The following is a 13283-nucleotide window of genomic DNA, read 5'->3' on the forward strand; positions in this document are numbered from 1 at the left end:
CCAAGGTCCTTCAATTTTGGGGCATTACGCAGTTGAAACTTGGACCTAGGGCCGGCAACTTAGATAGGAGGCTACTGCAGGAGGAGGCACGATGGATAAATAGGCTCAGCTCTCTGAGTCCCAATGGCCTAAATGAGGGGTTCACCTTCATGGCTTTTCTATAGGAGGTACTGAACCCTCTTCTCCTGTTGTCATAAACCTTTTTTGCTAAACCTTTTTGCTGAATTAATCTTTCCTGCTGAACATACTTTTCCTTGTGATACTTCTGTCGGTATGACAGGTATGTGATACACTGATCACCACATATGCAGTCTTGATGTATATCTAGTTATACTATATTAATGCTTGATAAGCATGTGTATTACCATTGATGCTGTTATCGATACAACAGACGACTTGCTCTGATCCCTGCTCTCTCCTACTATTTAGTTTTGTCCACTGGACGTGTTTATGTGAATATATTATTATGCACTTGTGTATATTGACTCTGCATGTTACGTTGTGTAAGTATATTTATGCTCTCTCTGCGGCTATCATGACGTGTATATTGTATTGAATGCATATTTTATGTGTTACTTGGCATTTGCTGTCACCATTGATTGAGGCTCTCTGCGTTATCCACTTGTTTGGATTTGTGTATTTCGATTGGGCGCCGTTCTGTATTCTTTACTGGCTGCCCTTGTTGTCAATCTCCCCGCACATAGAGCTTTCTGAATGACTATCACCCGTTTTGACTGATGTGCGCTTGCGCCCAGCTCCCGTGGTGATTGGATGCCTGATCACGGTGTTCTATTGGCCTGTTGCCATGCCACTCTTCTCGGCGTGGGGGCTTGTCATTTGCGATTACCTGATTGGCCTTGAGGAGAGTTGTTGCCGCTACACGTCATGCAGACGTCAGACACACGAGTCTATATAGGGAGCAGGTTTTCAAACGCGCGCTCATTAGCCCCGTTTTATCCCCTGAGGACGCTGCTTCTGCAGCGAAACATGTCGGGGGGGCTATCGCCATTTTAATCTATCACTGACGGTCCAGTCATTGCTTCCACCCGTGGGGGACTGTTTCTATGCACGGCAGTCTGCAGCTGCTGAATCAGTCTCTCTCACTGCGTCCAGCGTTGTACTGGGTGCATGCACACTGACTTCTGCGACACATACTGGCCGTCTCTTGATATAATTTTAACTCTTCAGTGTTGTCTGTCTGTTTGATACATAATAAAAGTTATATTTTAACTGCCTTTACTGACCCTTATCGACTAGTCGACTGGTGGCTGGGAAACTGGGACACTGTGCCTCGGCACATTTCTCTTCATAAAATCAGGGACAACACATAAAACAGAAGCTGTCCGGTTTCAGGCCCAAGTGGCCCTTAGTCACAGCATTTGGTTCAAGATATTGATGCTGGAACCTTCTTGCCTTTTCTGCTACAATTTGGTGCAGTCCTGCACCCTCCGCGCATCTACTTGGTTGGTGAGCTGGATAAAAATGAACTGTTTCTATATTATTGGATTATTATATAAGCTCAAACTTTCTCAAAAGAAAGGAGGGAGGACATGTTCAGTATACATTTGGCTTGTGTATACAGCTCTTATGAGGCAGAAAATAATTTTACATTTTCCACTATAATAAAGATGTTACATTTTTGTTTTTCTTCTTGCCTTCTAAGCTTGAAGTCAAAAGTTGTTTTTGTTTTTTTTTGTCCCATAAGAATATATTTGATCATTCTTTTTAACTGTGACCATAAATGTATCCGTTGAATATTGTCTGCTTTGTGATATGAAGTAAAGAATGTTAATATTTATTATGATTGATTCCACATCAGGTCCACCAGCACCAAGACAGGGGAGAGACCTTCCAGTGTCAGCTCTGCCCTTTCACCTCTTCACGCCATTTCAGCCTGAAACTTCACATGCGCTGCCATCAGCACTTTCTTCGAGCTGAAGCAAAGGTGAAAGAAGAGCCTAGTGATACTGACAATAAAGGATCGCCTTTTAATAATTCCTTGGGCAGTCACGATGAAGGGAGTGCTTCACCTGCGCAAAGCTCTCTACTTCCAGAAAACTTTAGTCAGATCAATTCTTTAGCAGTGAGTTCACTACCTATCAAAGAGGAACCTAAAGATAATGATTGCCCCTCCATGATGCCCTTCCCTGATCGACCCAGCAGCATCAAGCTAAAAGATGCTTTGGACTTTGTTACATGCCCATCTTCTCTTTTCAGTCAGGATATCTCTGTCAAAATGGCTTCTGATTTTCTGATGAAGTTATCAGGTACGAAATATTTTCTTTTATCCAGTCTAGTTTTATATAGAATATTTTATTTAAAAAAGTCAATTGAAGAGGATATCCACCCAAAATGAAATAAAAAGATAGAGCGATGGTCAAACACTTGATACTTAGATTTGCATTACGAACAGAGATATTGGCACTTTTCTTTTCAGCTGTAGCAGTCTTTGTTTTTTGTTTTTTTGCAAATGCGACAACAGGAAGTGCAGCCACATTATTAACTATTATCACCATATTACCACATTATCACCTGTAAATTATCTTCTCAGCGACCAAAGGTAAAACTGTTACCTTATTTATAGAACATGCTAACAAAATGACATCTGATTATAATTTTCTGAGAAGTGAATTTAAAAGTTAAAAACAATATTGCGGCAATTCCTGTTGTCACTTTTGCTAAAATTTCCGCCAAAACCAAACAGAAATTGACAACATCTCTGAGGCCTCATGCACACGACCGTGCTCGTAATTACGAGCACGGCCGGCCATGGGCAGCCGGCCGTTTTTCCGAGCCGTGCTCCCATTATAAAGTATAGGAGCACGACCCGTAAAATAAAAAAATAGAACATATTCTATCTTTTTAACGGCACGGGCACCTTCCCGTGAGAAAACGGGAAGGTACCCGTGGCCAACAGAAGTCTATGAGCCCGTTATTACGGGTCGTAATTACGACCCGTAATAACGGGTGTTTTTACGGTCGTGTGCATGAGGCCTAAGTAAACGAAAAATGACCATGAAACTTTGGTAATCGCTCTAACTTCTGATATACTAATAAATGGCCATTTGTATGTTTTAGCCAGAAATCCTCTTAAGTTTGTTGGTGTCAGACCATTGTATTGGCACAGTCCTAAGGTCTTCTAAAAGAGCTTTAAAGAGGCTCTGTCACCAGATTTTTAAACCCCTATCTCCTATTATAGCAGATCGGCGCTGCAATGTAGATAACAGTAACGTTGTTTTTTTTCAAAAACAAGCATTTTTGGCAAGTTATGACCATTTTTATATTTATGCAAATGAGCCTTTCTTAAGTAAAACTGGGCGTGTTTAAAGTTATGTCCAAGTGGGCGTGTATTGTGTGTGTACATCTGGGCGTTTTTACTTGTTTTACTAGCTGGGCGTTGTGAATGGAAGTGTATGATGCTGACGAATCAGCATCATCCACTTCTCTTCGTTACCACCCAGCTTCTGGCAGTGCACAGACACACAGCGTGACCTCGCGAGATCACGTTGTGACGTCACTCACTTCCGGAACTTCATCGCGTCGGATGAGCGAGGACACGCTGTGTGTCTGAACTGCCAGAAGCTGGGTGGTAACGAAGAGAAGTGGATGATGCTGATTCGTCAGCATCATACACTTCCATTCACAACGCCCAGCTAATAAAACAAGTAAAAACGCCCAGATGTAACACACACAATACACGCCCAGTTGGACATAACTTTAAACATGCCCCGATGTACTTAATAAAGGCTCATTTGCATAAAAATGCTCATAACTTGGCCAAAAATGCTCGTTTTTGAAAAAAAAACACGTTACTGTTATCTACATTGCAGCGCCGATCTGCTGCAATAGGAGATAGGGGTTTGAAAATCTGGTGACAGAGCCTCTTTAAAGGAGTATAACCTGTCCATTTTTTCTATATGTTCCTGTCATGAAATAAATCTGAATAGTGTAAACATGATGCTGAGATGGCCAGAAGTTGGGGATGAGGGAACAAAATGCAGAAATCCGTTGCAAAAAAGTTGTAACATTTTATCAGGTGCTATATACTGAACTATATATTATTACATTTATATATGTATTTTTTTGTTATTTTTTTTGGACCTACTAAATATTTTGGGGAATTGATTAACTTTTGTGCACCAGATTTCTAGCATATAAAATATCTCGAAACTTTTATGCCATTTCCACAACTCACGCCACTTAGCAGAAGGGGTGGGGACAGTTTCTGGAGCACAGACGGCCGAAGATGCGCCTAATTTATTTGCCTCTTAATAAATTAGGCACATTTTACTTAAAGAGGCTCTGTCACCAGATTTTGCAACCCCTATGTGCTATTGCAGCAGATAGGCGCTGAAATGTAGATTACAGTAATGTTTTTATTTTTTAAAAACGAGCATTTTTGGCCAAGTTATGACCATTTTTGTATTTATGCAAATGAGGCTTGCAAAAGTCCAAGTGGGCGTGTTTAAAGTAAAAGTCCAAGTGGGCGTGTATTATGTGCGTACATCGGGGCGTTTTTAATACTTTTACTAGCTGGGCGCTCTGAAGAGAAGTATCATCCACTTCTCTTCACAACGCCCAGCTTCTGACAGTGCAGATCTGTGACGTCACTCACAGGTCCTGCATCGTGTCGGCCACATCGGCACCAGAGGCTACAGTTGATTCTGCAGCAGCATCAGCGTTTGCAGGTAAGATCGACTTACCTGCAAACGCTGATGCTGCTGCAGAATCAACCTGTAGCCTCTGGTGCCGATGTGGCCGACACGATGCAGGACCTGTGAGTGACGTCACAGATCTGCACTGCCAGAAGCTGGGCGTTGTGAAGAGAAGTGGATGATACTTCTCTTCAGAGCGCCCAGCTAGTAAAAGTATTAAAAACGCCCCGATGTACGCACATAATACACGCCCACTTGGACTTTTACTTTTAAACACACCCACTTGGACTTTTGCAAGCCTCATTTGCATAACTACAAAAATGGTCATAACTTGGCCAAAAATGCTCTTTTTTAAAAATAAAAACGTTACTGTAATCTACATTGCAGCGCCGATCTGCTGCAATAGCACATAGGGGTTGCAAAATCTGGTGACAGAGCCTCTTTAAGACTGGCATATGAAATGCCAGTCTTCATAAATTCCTCCCTTTATATATTGCTGAAGACAGTTATAAATCTTTGGATACAGTACATGCCAGAACTGAAAACAATTCTCTTATCTAGGTATTATACAAATAGATAGAAAAGCCTTAGGATGCGATATAAATGTCTCCAATGGTCTGCAGTTCACAATTTTAGACGGCCTTGTCCTGCTGTGTATGAGTGAAACCTAATTCACTACCGCCATTATACACGTTCTCTTCTGAACTGTGATAATGACCTGTTTCTCTGGTTGATAATGTCCCTAATAGTCCCTAATAGTCTGGAAAAGAATGCAATGCTTAAATAAAGAGTAATGAATAAATCTAAAATGGAAAAGCTTGTCGAGATGTCATACTTCAAATTGGGCATCATAAAATGCAATAACCATTCCGCTGCTTCAAAAACATCATTGTCAGGAGACCAAGGCTAGCCAGCTAGGGACGGTTCACTAAAACTTTGTTAAATTATAGATACACGATTATAAAAGCCACCATACATATGGGAATAATCGTCTATCTCTTTCCTCAAAGCTAGATCATTGTGCAGCTATGTAATATCCCCCGATCTCTCTCACATTTACCCTTTGACCAACTATATTCCAGAAAATTACTAAAATTATGAGCTGGCAGAGTTAAGTCGGCAAAGCAGCAAAACGGTAATGAATTCACATTTACAGTTAAAATAAATCTATTTTGGTGTTCTTGAAATTTAACTGTTTTTTTTTTTTTATTCTCCTATGATGATTACAAATACCATTAGAAGCCTCGAGAGATTGACAGTGCTCTTATATGGATGGTAATTGGCTACTGAAAAATACAAGTAGCATTTTACTAAATGTCATAGCTAAATGACTTGTGGTTATAAATATTACTGTATATTGTTCTCTGCATTTTTCTTTTATGCCTTACACTGTGTTCCTGGAAACGCTTAGCGTTCTCATGTCCCTTGATCCTTGCTCCTTAGAGAGTGGGGCGATTTTGACCTTTGAATGCAGGCAGGAGAGAAGATTCAATGGTTAGAAAGATCACATTTTAAACAGCAAAAAAAAAATCGGAAAAAAGGAGGTAACTGTCTAGATGATGAACTGTGATTAGATACCGACTTTAATCATTTGACATTTTCTGCAGGAAAAAAGTAACTTTTGCAGACCCCGGGCATACAGAACTATTGTCTCCATAATATTATTGTGTTAGGTGGATAGAAGTACAAAGTTTATTCAAAATTCTCCAGTGTTCAGATGTTTTTTTTAATAGAACCTTTGCTATGAATGCAAAATCATAGGCATTCATATAAACAGTATATATATATATATATATATATATATATATATATATATACACACACACATGAGGTGCATCCCAAAAGTAATGAGCATTATTTTTTGCACTCTCCACGAGGGCTTTGTGAGGAAAGTGGGAATGGATATTTTTGCGGGGGTCTCTCAAGTATACGGCCGTACCATCCTCAGTTGAGGAAAATTTGCGCAAAACTTGTCTAAAAAAACTTGTCCGATGAGCAGAAGGAGAATTGTCAGTTCATTTCCCAAGAACTGTTGGCTCGTGTGACAACTGAGCCCGACTTTTTTTTGCGTAGAGTGATTACTGCAGATGAAACATGGGTTTTTGAGTACGATCCTGAAACAAAAATGCAGAGTTTAGAATGGTACACTCCCAATTCACCTTGACCGAAGAAAGACCGCATGAGCAAATCGAGAGTCAAAACAATTCTCATCGTTTTTTTGGACTGTCAAGGAGTTGTTCACAAAGAATTCTTACCATCAGGACAGATAGTCAATCAGACTTTTAACCTACAGGTCCTGGAACGTTTGATGAGAAGGGTTTTGCGAGTGCGCCCTGAGATAACCAAAACGAGGATCTTCCACCATGACAATGCGCAGAGTCACAGATCATTGGCTGTGAAGGAGGTTTTGGCACAAAAAAAAATCCTTACCCTTCCTCACCCACTCTATAGCTGTGACTTAGCACCATGTGACTTTTTTTTGTTCCCCAAAATTAAAACACACCTGAAAGGACACCATTTTGGTACTGTTGAAAACGTCCTTTCAGCCGCAACGAGGGCTCTGAACAACCTCTCACACAAAGATTTCCAGCACTGCTACAAAGAATGGCAGTGTCGCTGGAATCAGTTTAGACTCAAGGGGCTCACTTTCAAGGTGATCGAGCATAATTGTATGTTTTTGGAATAAATTAATTTTTGGGGAAATCATTCTCATTACTTTTGGGACAAACCTCGTATATATATTGTTATTAATTACATGACTCCCACTATTAGCAAGAAAGTCTTTAGGGAATTTAGATTCCCTGCATCGTCCTTACCAGATCATCAGCATGCTATAATGTATTAAACAGGTTGCATAAGAATGGAAAAATATGTCTGTGTTTTTGTTTTTTTTATAGAAACAGAGCCACTCTTGCCCATTCGCGGTGTATGGTATTCTGCAAGAGTTTTTTTCTGGAAAAAAGCAGACCCCTTTTTTTATAATCATACAACCTTTTTAACCATTGTATAATTAAAATCTTTGCAACATTGTTTTGATTTCTCACCTTTTTCAAGATTTCTGATTGCTGTCAAGGAATTAGAACACTCTTGTTTACATACAGAGGCTAAAGGCCTGTGCAGTCCTAATAACACTTAAAGAGGCTCTGTCACCAGGTTATAAGTGGCCTATCTCTTACATAACGTGATCGGCGCTGTAATGTAGATAACAGCAGTGGTTTTTATTTTCAAAAAAACAATCATTTTTGAGCAAGTTATGAGCAATTTTAGATTTATGCTAATTAGTTTCTTAATGACCAACTGGGCGTGTTTTGCTTTTTACCAACTGGGCGTTGTACAGAGGAGTGTATGAGGCTGACCAATCAGTGACCAATCAGCGTCATACACTTCTCATTGTTCCAGCCTATTGTTACAGTGTGATTGTGCAGTGAAAAAAGCTGGGCTGGAACAATGAGAAGTGTATGACGCTGATTGGTCAGCGTCATACACTTCTCTCCACAACTCCCACTTGGTCAAAAAGTAAAACATGCCCAGTTGTCCATTAAGAAACTCATGAGCATAAAGCTAAAATAGGTAACTTGGAAAAATAAAATTATAAAATAGGTAAAAATAATATATAAAATAGGTAATAACTTCAAAAATGATCGTTTTTCAAAATAAAAACCACTGTTATCTACATTACAGCACCGATCAGATTATGTAGGAGATAGGGCACTTCTAATCTGGTGACAGAGCCTCTTTAAGGCCCTACTAGACCGGCCGATAATCAGCCGGTGCAGCGAGCGCCGATCAACAACACATCGTTGATCAGCACTCATTTACTCCTGTCACACGGAGCTATGGATGTGGACGAGCGGTCGTTACTCCGATTGCTCGTCCCCATACCTTATCATGTCGGCAGCGCGTCTCCCTGTTTACACAGAGATGTGCTGCCGACAACGATAATATTTTACTTTTTTTAAACGATACGATCAGCAGATGATCGCTGCCCTGTTTACACAGGGCAATTATCTGCAACAAGAGTTCTATGAACGCTCGTCTGCCCGATAATCGCCCAGTGTAAATCCCCCTTTACAGCTGAGAGTTTCAAAATTGTATCCAGTCTCGACAACCCCTTGTGTGTTAAACACATCAGCAGCACAAATCTCTGTCATGTCCTGATGTTTCACTGCAGGAAACTGTATCAGTCTAGAGTCCAGGCTATTTAGTTTACAGAAGATTGTCGAGACTTCATGAGATGGCAACAGGGTCATTGACCTATCACAACTCCCTGCTCATATCTGAAATATATCCTCCTACACTGATAGGGAGGTATCAGTTAATAACAGGGAAGAGGTAGAGGGGTGCCACCTATCGGAAACACCTCTCCGAGACCGACGATTTAAATGGGTTGTATGGTTTCAGCAAATTACCAGATCTCTGCTTGTTGTAATTTTATTTAATTGTTTACTTCCAGTGGATAAAATTCTGTCCATGGTCATATGATGGACACACAGGTGCTGGGATCATTAGAAGACACAGCTCTGAAACACATAGGCTGGGTTCACACAACCTATTTTCAGGCGTAAACAAGGCGTTTTACACCTCGAATTACGCCTGAAAACACGGCTCAAATACGTCGGCAAACATCTGCCCATTCATTTCAATGGGTTTGCCGACGACCTGTAATTTTACGCGTCGCTGTCAAAAGACGGCGCGTAAAATGACAGCCTCGGCAAAGAAGTGCAGGACTTCAATGAAGAACAGCTCCAAATTACGTCTGTAATGGACGCCTCGCAAAACGTGAGTACGAGCAATTACGTCTGAAATGCAGGAGCTGTTTTCTCCTGAAAACAGCTCCGTAATTTCAGCCGTAATTGTCGATATCGTGTGCACATACCCTTACTGTAACGAGCCATACACCTGTGTGTCCATCACATGACCATGGACATAATTTTATCCACTGGAAGTAAACCATTCCTACTAAATAACAACAAGCGGAGATCTTAAACCCTGAGAAATGAATACAGAAAGTATATTGGAAAACGATAACTTTTAATTATACAAAAAATAACATTAATTTGCTGAAACGGACAACCCCTTTAAATTATAATATCTCTGGAATCAGGCAGCATTTTGTTGAAATACTTTTTTGCCTAAGGTCTCTGATCCTGGCACTCGTGCTACGTCCGTGAATGTAGTGACAGGTTCCCTTTAACCATAGAAACATCAAAATATATGACATAACCATAGTAGGTAGTACCAAGTGATAACCAATGTACCACACTATATGGGAAACCAGATCACGTTGTGTACAGTAACATGGATTTTTATCATTGCAATGCGATGTTCCTGAAAGAAAGAACTCCTGGTACCAGTGGACTTGCCTCCATCGTGTACCAATCGAAAACATACTGCAGCTTTCCTCTTCTTTATTAGAATTTGTGTCTTAGAAAAACATGTTACAATTATGTTTACTAAGGCCCTGCTCACACTGAGTTTTTTGCAGGCAGAAAATTCTGCCTGTAAAAATCAGCTCTGTCTTTTTTTTAAGTGGTTTTGCACCACAGGCGGTTTTTGTCGCATTTTCCTTGCAGCGAGTTTTGCCGCGTTTTTTTGGCACCTTTTTTTTACTTTTTAATTATTTTATTTTTTTTGCCATAATACGCGTCAAAAATGTGTTTTTTTCTGTCTCCCATTGATTTCAATGTGGTTTTTAAAGCGGAAAACTGCTCAAGATAGGGCATATCACTTATTTTTCCCGCAAGCGTTTTTTTTCCGCTCGCGGGATAAAAATGCCTCCACCTCCCATTGAAATCAATAGGAGGCTATTTCGGCCGTTTTTCTATCAGCGGTATCCACTACAAAAAAAACTCTGTGTGAACAGGGCCTAAAGATTTAAAATGTGTACAGATATATTGTACAGATTGGATTTTAGCCTATTGTAGGTTACAAAACAAATGGCAGCATCCTCAAAATGTACTGTATTTCTTTTAAAGGTTTCTGATACATGCCTGTATTGGCAGTCTATATATGTGTAGAACAGCGATTGTCACCATGAACCTGGAATGCAGTAAACCACAAGCGAGAAATTGAAATCACATTGGTCTTCAGATTCCGTACAATACAAAAAGGTCACAGCCAGCTGTCAGAATGAACTCTATACATCAGATTGCACAGTGAGAAATCTTTTGAAATACTGATATGCCAGGAGACACATGCAAATGTGTTTCATTTATGCAAAAGGCCTAGCCATTTCATGGTGACTTACTAAAGGTCCCTGCACCTGACCTATAAGCTGTGTTGCCTAGCAACATGATATAAAGTCACAGGGGTTGAAGGATGGATCTGTAATATTTTCTTCACTTAGATACAGCATTTAGATGGTAATGTAAATGTGTACACTTCGCTTTGAAGGCAAAGAGGGTTTTGCTTTTTACTTCAGTTTTTAAAGGAATATATTTTATTTATATTGCACAACTAAATTCAAAATGGAAAAAAAACGCTGTTTAAAAGGGAAAATCAACTGAAAAGCTCAGAATGCATTAATTATTTTATGGAAAGGTCCTCAGCAGTCAGTGATGTGCCCAAACCCCTTTGGAGCTGTTGTAAGATTTCTGTCAATTTAAATATCCATCAAGATTGTGCCACCACTCCATCTAGGACTTCCGTTTAGTAGTCAGCGGTCCAAGCACTCAGATCCTCACCAATATCATGATTGTGTAGGTCACTGTGATGTTTGGCGGCTTTGTGCTATAAAATAGGTGTAAACTTTGTCAGTTATTAGTTAGGTCATATACTGTAGCTTGGTTTACTTTGTCAGAGGCAATAAGTCTATTGAGATGGTGACTGCACAAGTGCTGGAGGGAAGGTATACTCTCCCAGGACTCCCTCTTATGTACATAGATTGCAAGGGATGTTGTCTTCAAGAGATTGTCCACTTTGGGCAATCCCTTTGTCTTACACAGTCAAGTCACAATATTATAACCAGCTCCTACTTTCAACGTCGGCAGCGCGTAGCCCATGAAGAAAGTGATGTGTCGTGGGCTTGATGGGTATATAAGGTGTGTGATAGGCTGTCTGAACACATGTCACTCGTTGTTGCCATGGGTAAAAGGGGCGATTTATCAGAATTGCAAAAAGTGATGATTATTGGCTTTCGGGCCAAAGGTGGCAGTATTTCTCAAACAGCGCAGTTTGTGAACTGTTCGCCTGCTGATGTGGTGAAAGTGTATCGTGAGTAGACAAATGGCATAATTGGGAATAACCAACGTGGAAACTGTGGAGCACCAGGTGCCATTGATGTGAGAGGTGAACGGCGGCTACGGAGGTGCGTGAGGGCCGAATGACACGCTACTGTGGAGCAGCTCACCGTGAAAATCAAACAGGGGGCTACCAGTTTTAATCCATTTTTTTTTTTGTAACACATAAGGTTTTACCAGAGATACGCAATTCAATATTTATTGCCCAGATTCTGCAGTTTTTAGAAAGATCCCATGTGTGGCCCTAGCTACTGGACGGAAACACAGGCCTCAGAAGCAAAGGAGCACCTAGTGAATATTGGTGCCTTATTTTTATTAAATATATTTTAGGCACCATGTCGGGTTTGAAGAGGTCTTCTGGGGCCAAAACAAAGAAAACACCCCAAAAAAGACACCATTTGGCAGACTACACCCCTCAAGGAATTTGTTAAGGGGTATAGTGGGCATTTTGACCCCACAGCTCTTTTGCTGAATTTAGTGTAATTAGGCTGTGAAAATGAAAATCTACGTTTTTTCTAATAAAATGTCGTTTAAGCTCAGATTTCTCCATTTTCACAATAGATAAAGGAGAAAATGAAACCCCAACATTTGTAAAGCAAACTCTTCTGAGTACGGCAATACCCCATATGTGGTAATAAACTGCTGTTTTGGACCTACGGCAGGGTTCAGAAGGGAAGGAGCACCATTTGGCTTTTGGAGCTCAAATTTTGCGTGATAGTTTTTCAGGTGCCATGTTTCATTTGCAAAGCCAATGAGAGGCCAAAACAGTTGAAACCCCCCAAAAGTGACCCCATTTGGGAACTACACCCCTCAAGGAATCTATCTATGGGTATAGTGAGCATTTAGACCCCACAGGTCTTTTGCAGAATTTATTGGAATTAGGCCGTGAAAATGAAAATCTACAATTTGTTCCACTAAATGTTAGAATTTCTTCATTTTCACAAGGGGTACTGGAGAAAAAGCACCCCAATATTTGTAAAGCAATTACTCCCGATTACGGAAATACCCCCACATATGGTCATAAACTGCTGTTTGGAAACACGGCAGGGCTCAGAATGGCAGGAGCGCTATTTGACATGCAGATTTTGCTGTATTGGTTTTTGGCCACTATGTCGCATATGCAAAACCCCTGAGGTACCAGAGTACAGTGGAAGCTCCAAGAAGTGACCCCAATTTGGAAACGGCACCTCTCAAGGCATTTATCATTTGCCTGGACATATGACAGGGCTCAGAAGTGAAGAGCACCATGCGCATTTGAGGTCAATTTTGGTGATTTTCACAGCATTGGCCCACAATTGCAGGGCCCTGAAGTCAAATAGTAAAACAATCCCCAAGTAGTGACCCCCATATTGGAAACTACACCCCTTAGGGCATTTTAAGGGGTGTAGTG

At 40.6% G+C, this 13283-nt stretch overlaps 1 protein-coding gene across 1 annotated transcript in view; it reads left to right on the forward strand.

Moving 5' to 3' along the window:
* Positions 1 to 13283, forward strand: part of ZNF827 (zinc finger protein 827) — a 270975-nt gene that overhangs the window by 93474 nt on the left and 164218 nt on the right. Inside the window, exon 4 of the mRNA XM_075860380.1 lies at positions 1820 to 2267. Within this exon, the coding sequence (XP_075716495.1) occupies positions 1820 to 2267 (448 nt within the window). The remainder of the gene's footprint in view (positions 1 to 1819; positions 2268 to 13283) is intronic.

The sequence above is a fragment of the Rhinoderma darwinii genome, chromosome 1 (genome assembly GCF_050947455.1).
Source record: "Rhinoderma darwinii isolate aRhiDar2 chromosome 1, aRhiDar2.hap1, whole genome shotgun sequence".
In the NCBI taxonomy this organism is placed as follows: Eukaryota; Metazoa; Chordata; class Amphibia; order Anura; family Rhinodermatidae; genus Rhinoderma; species Rhinoderma darwinii.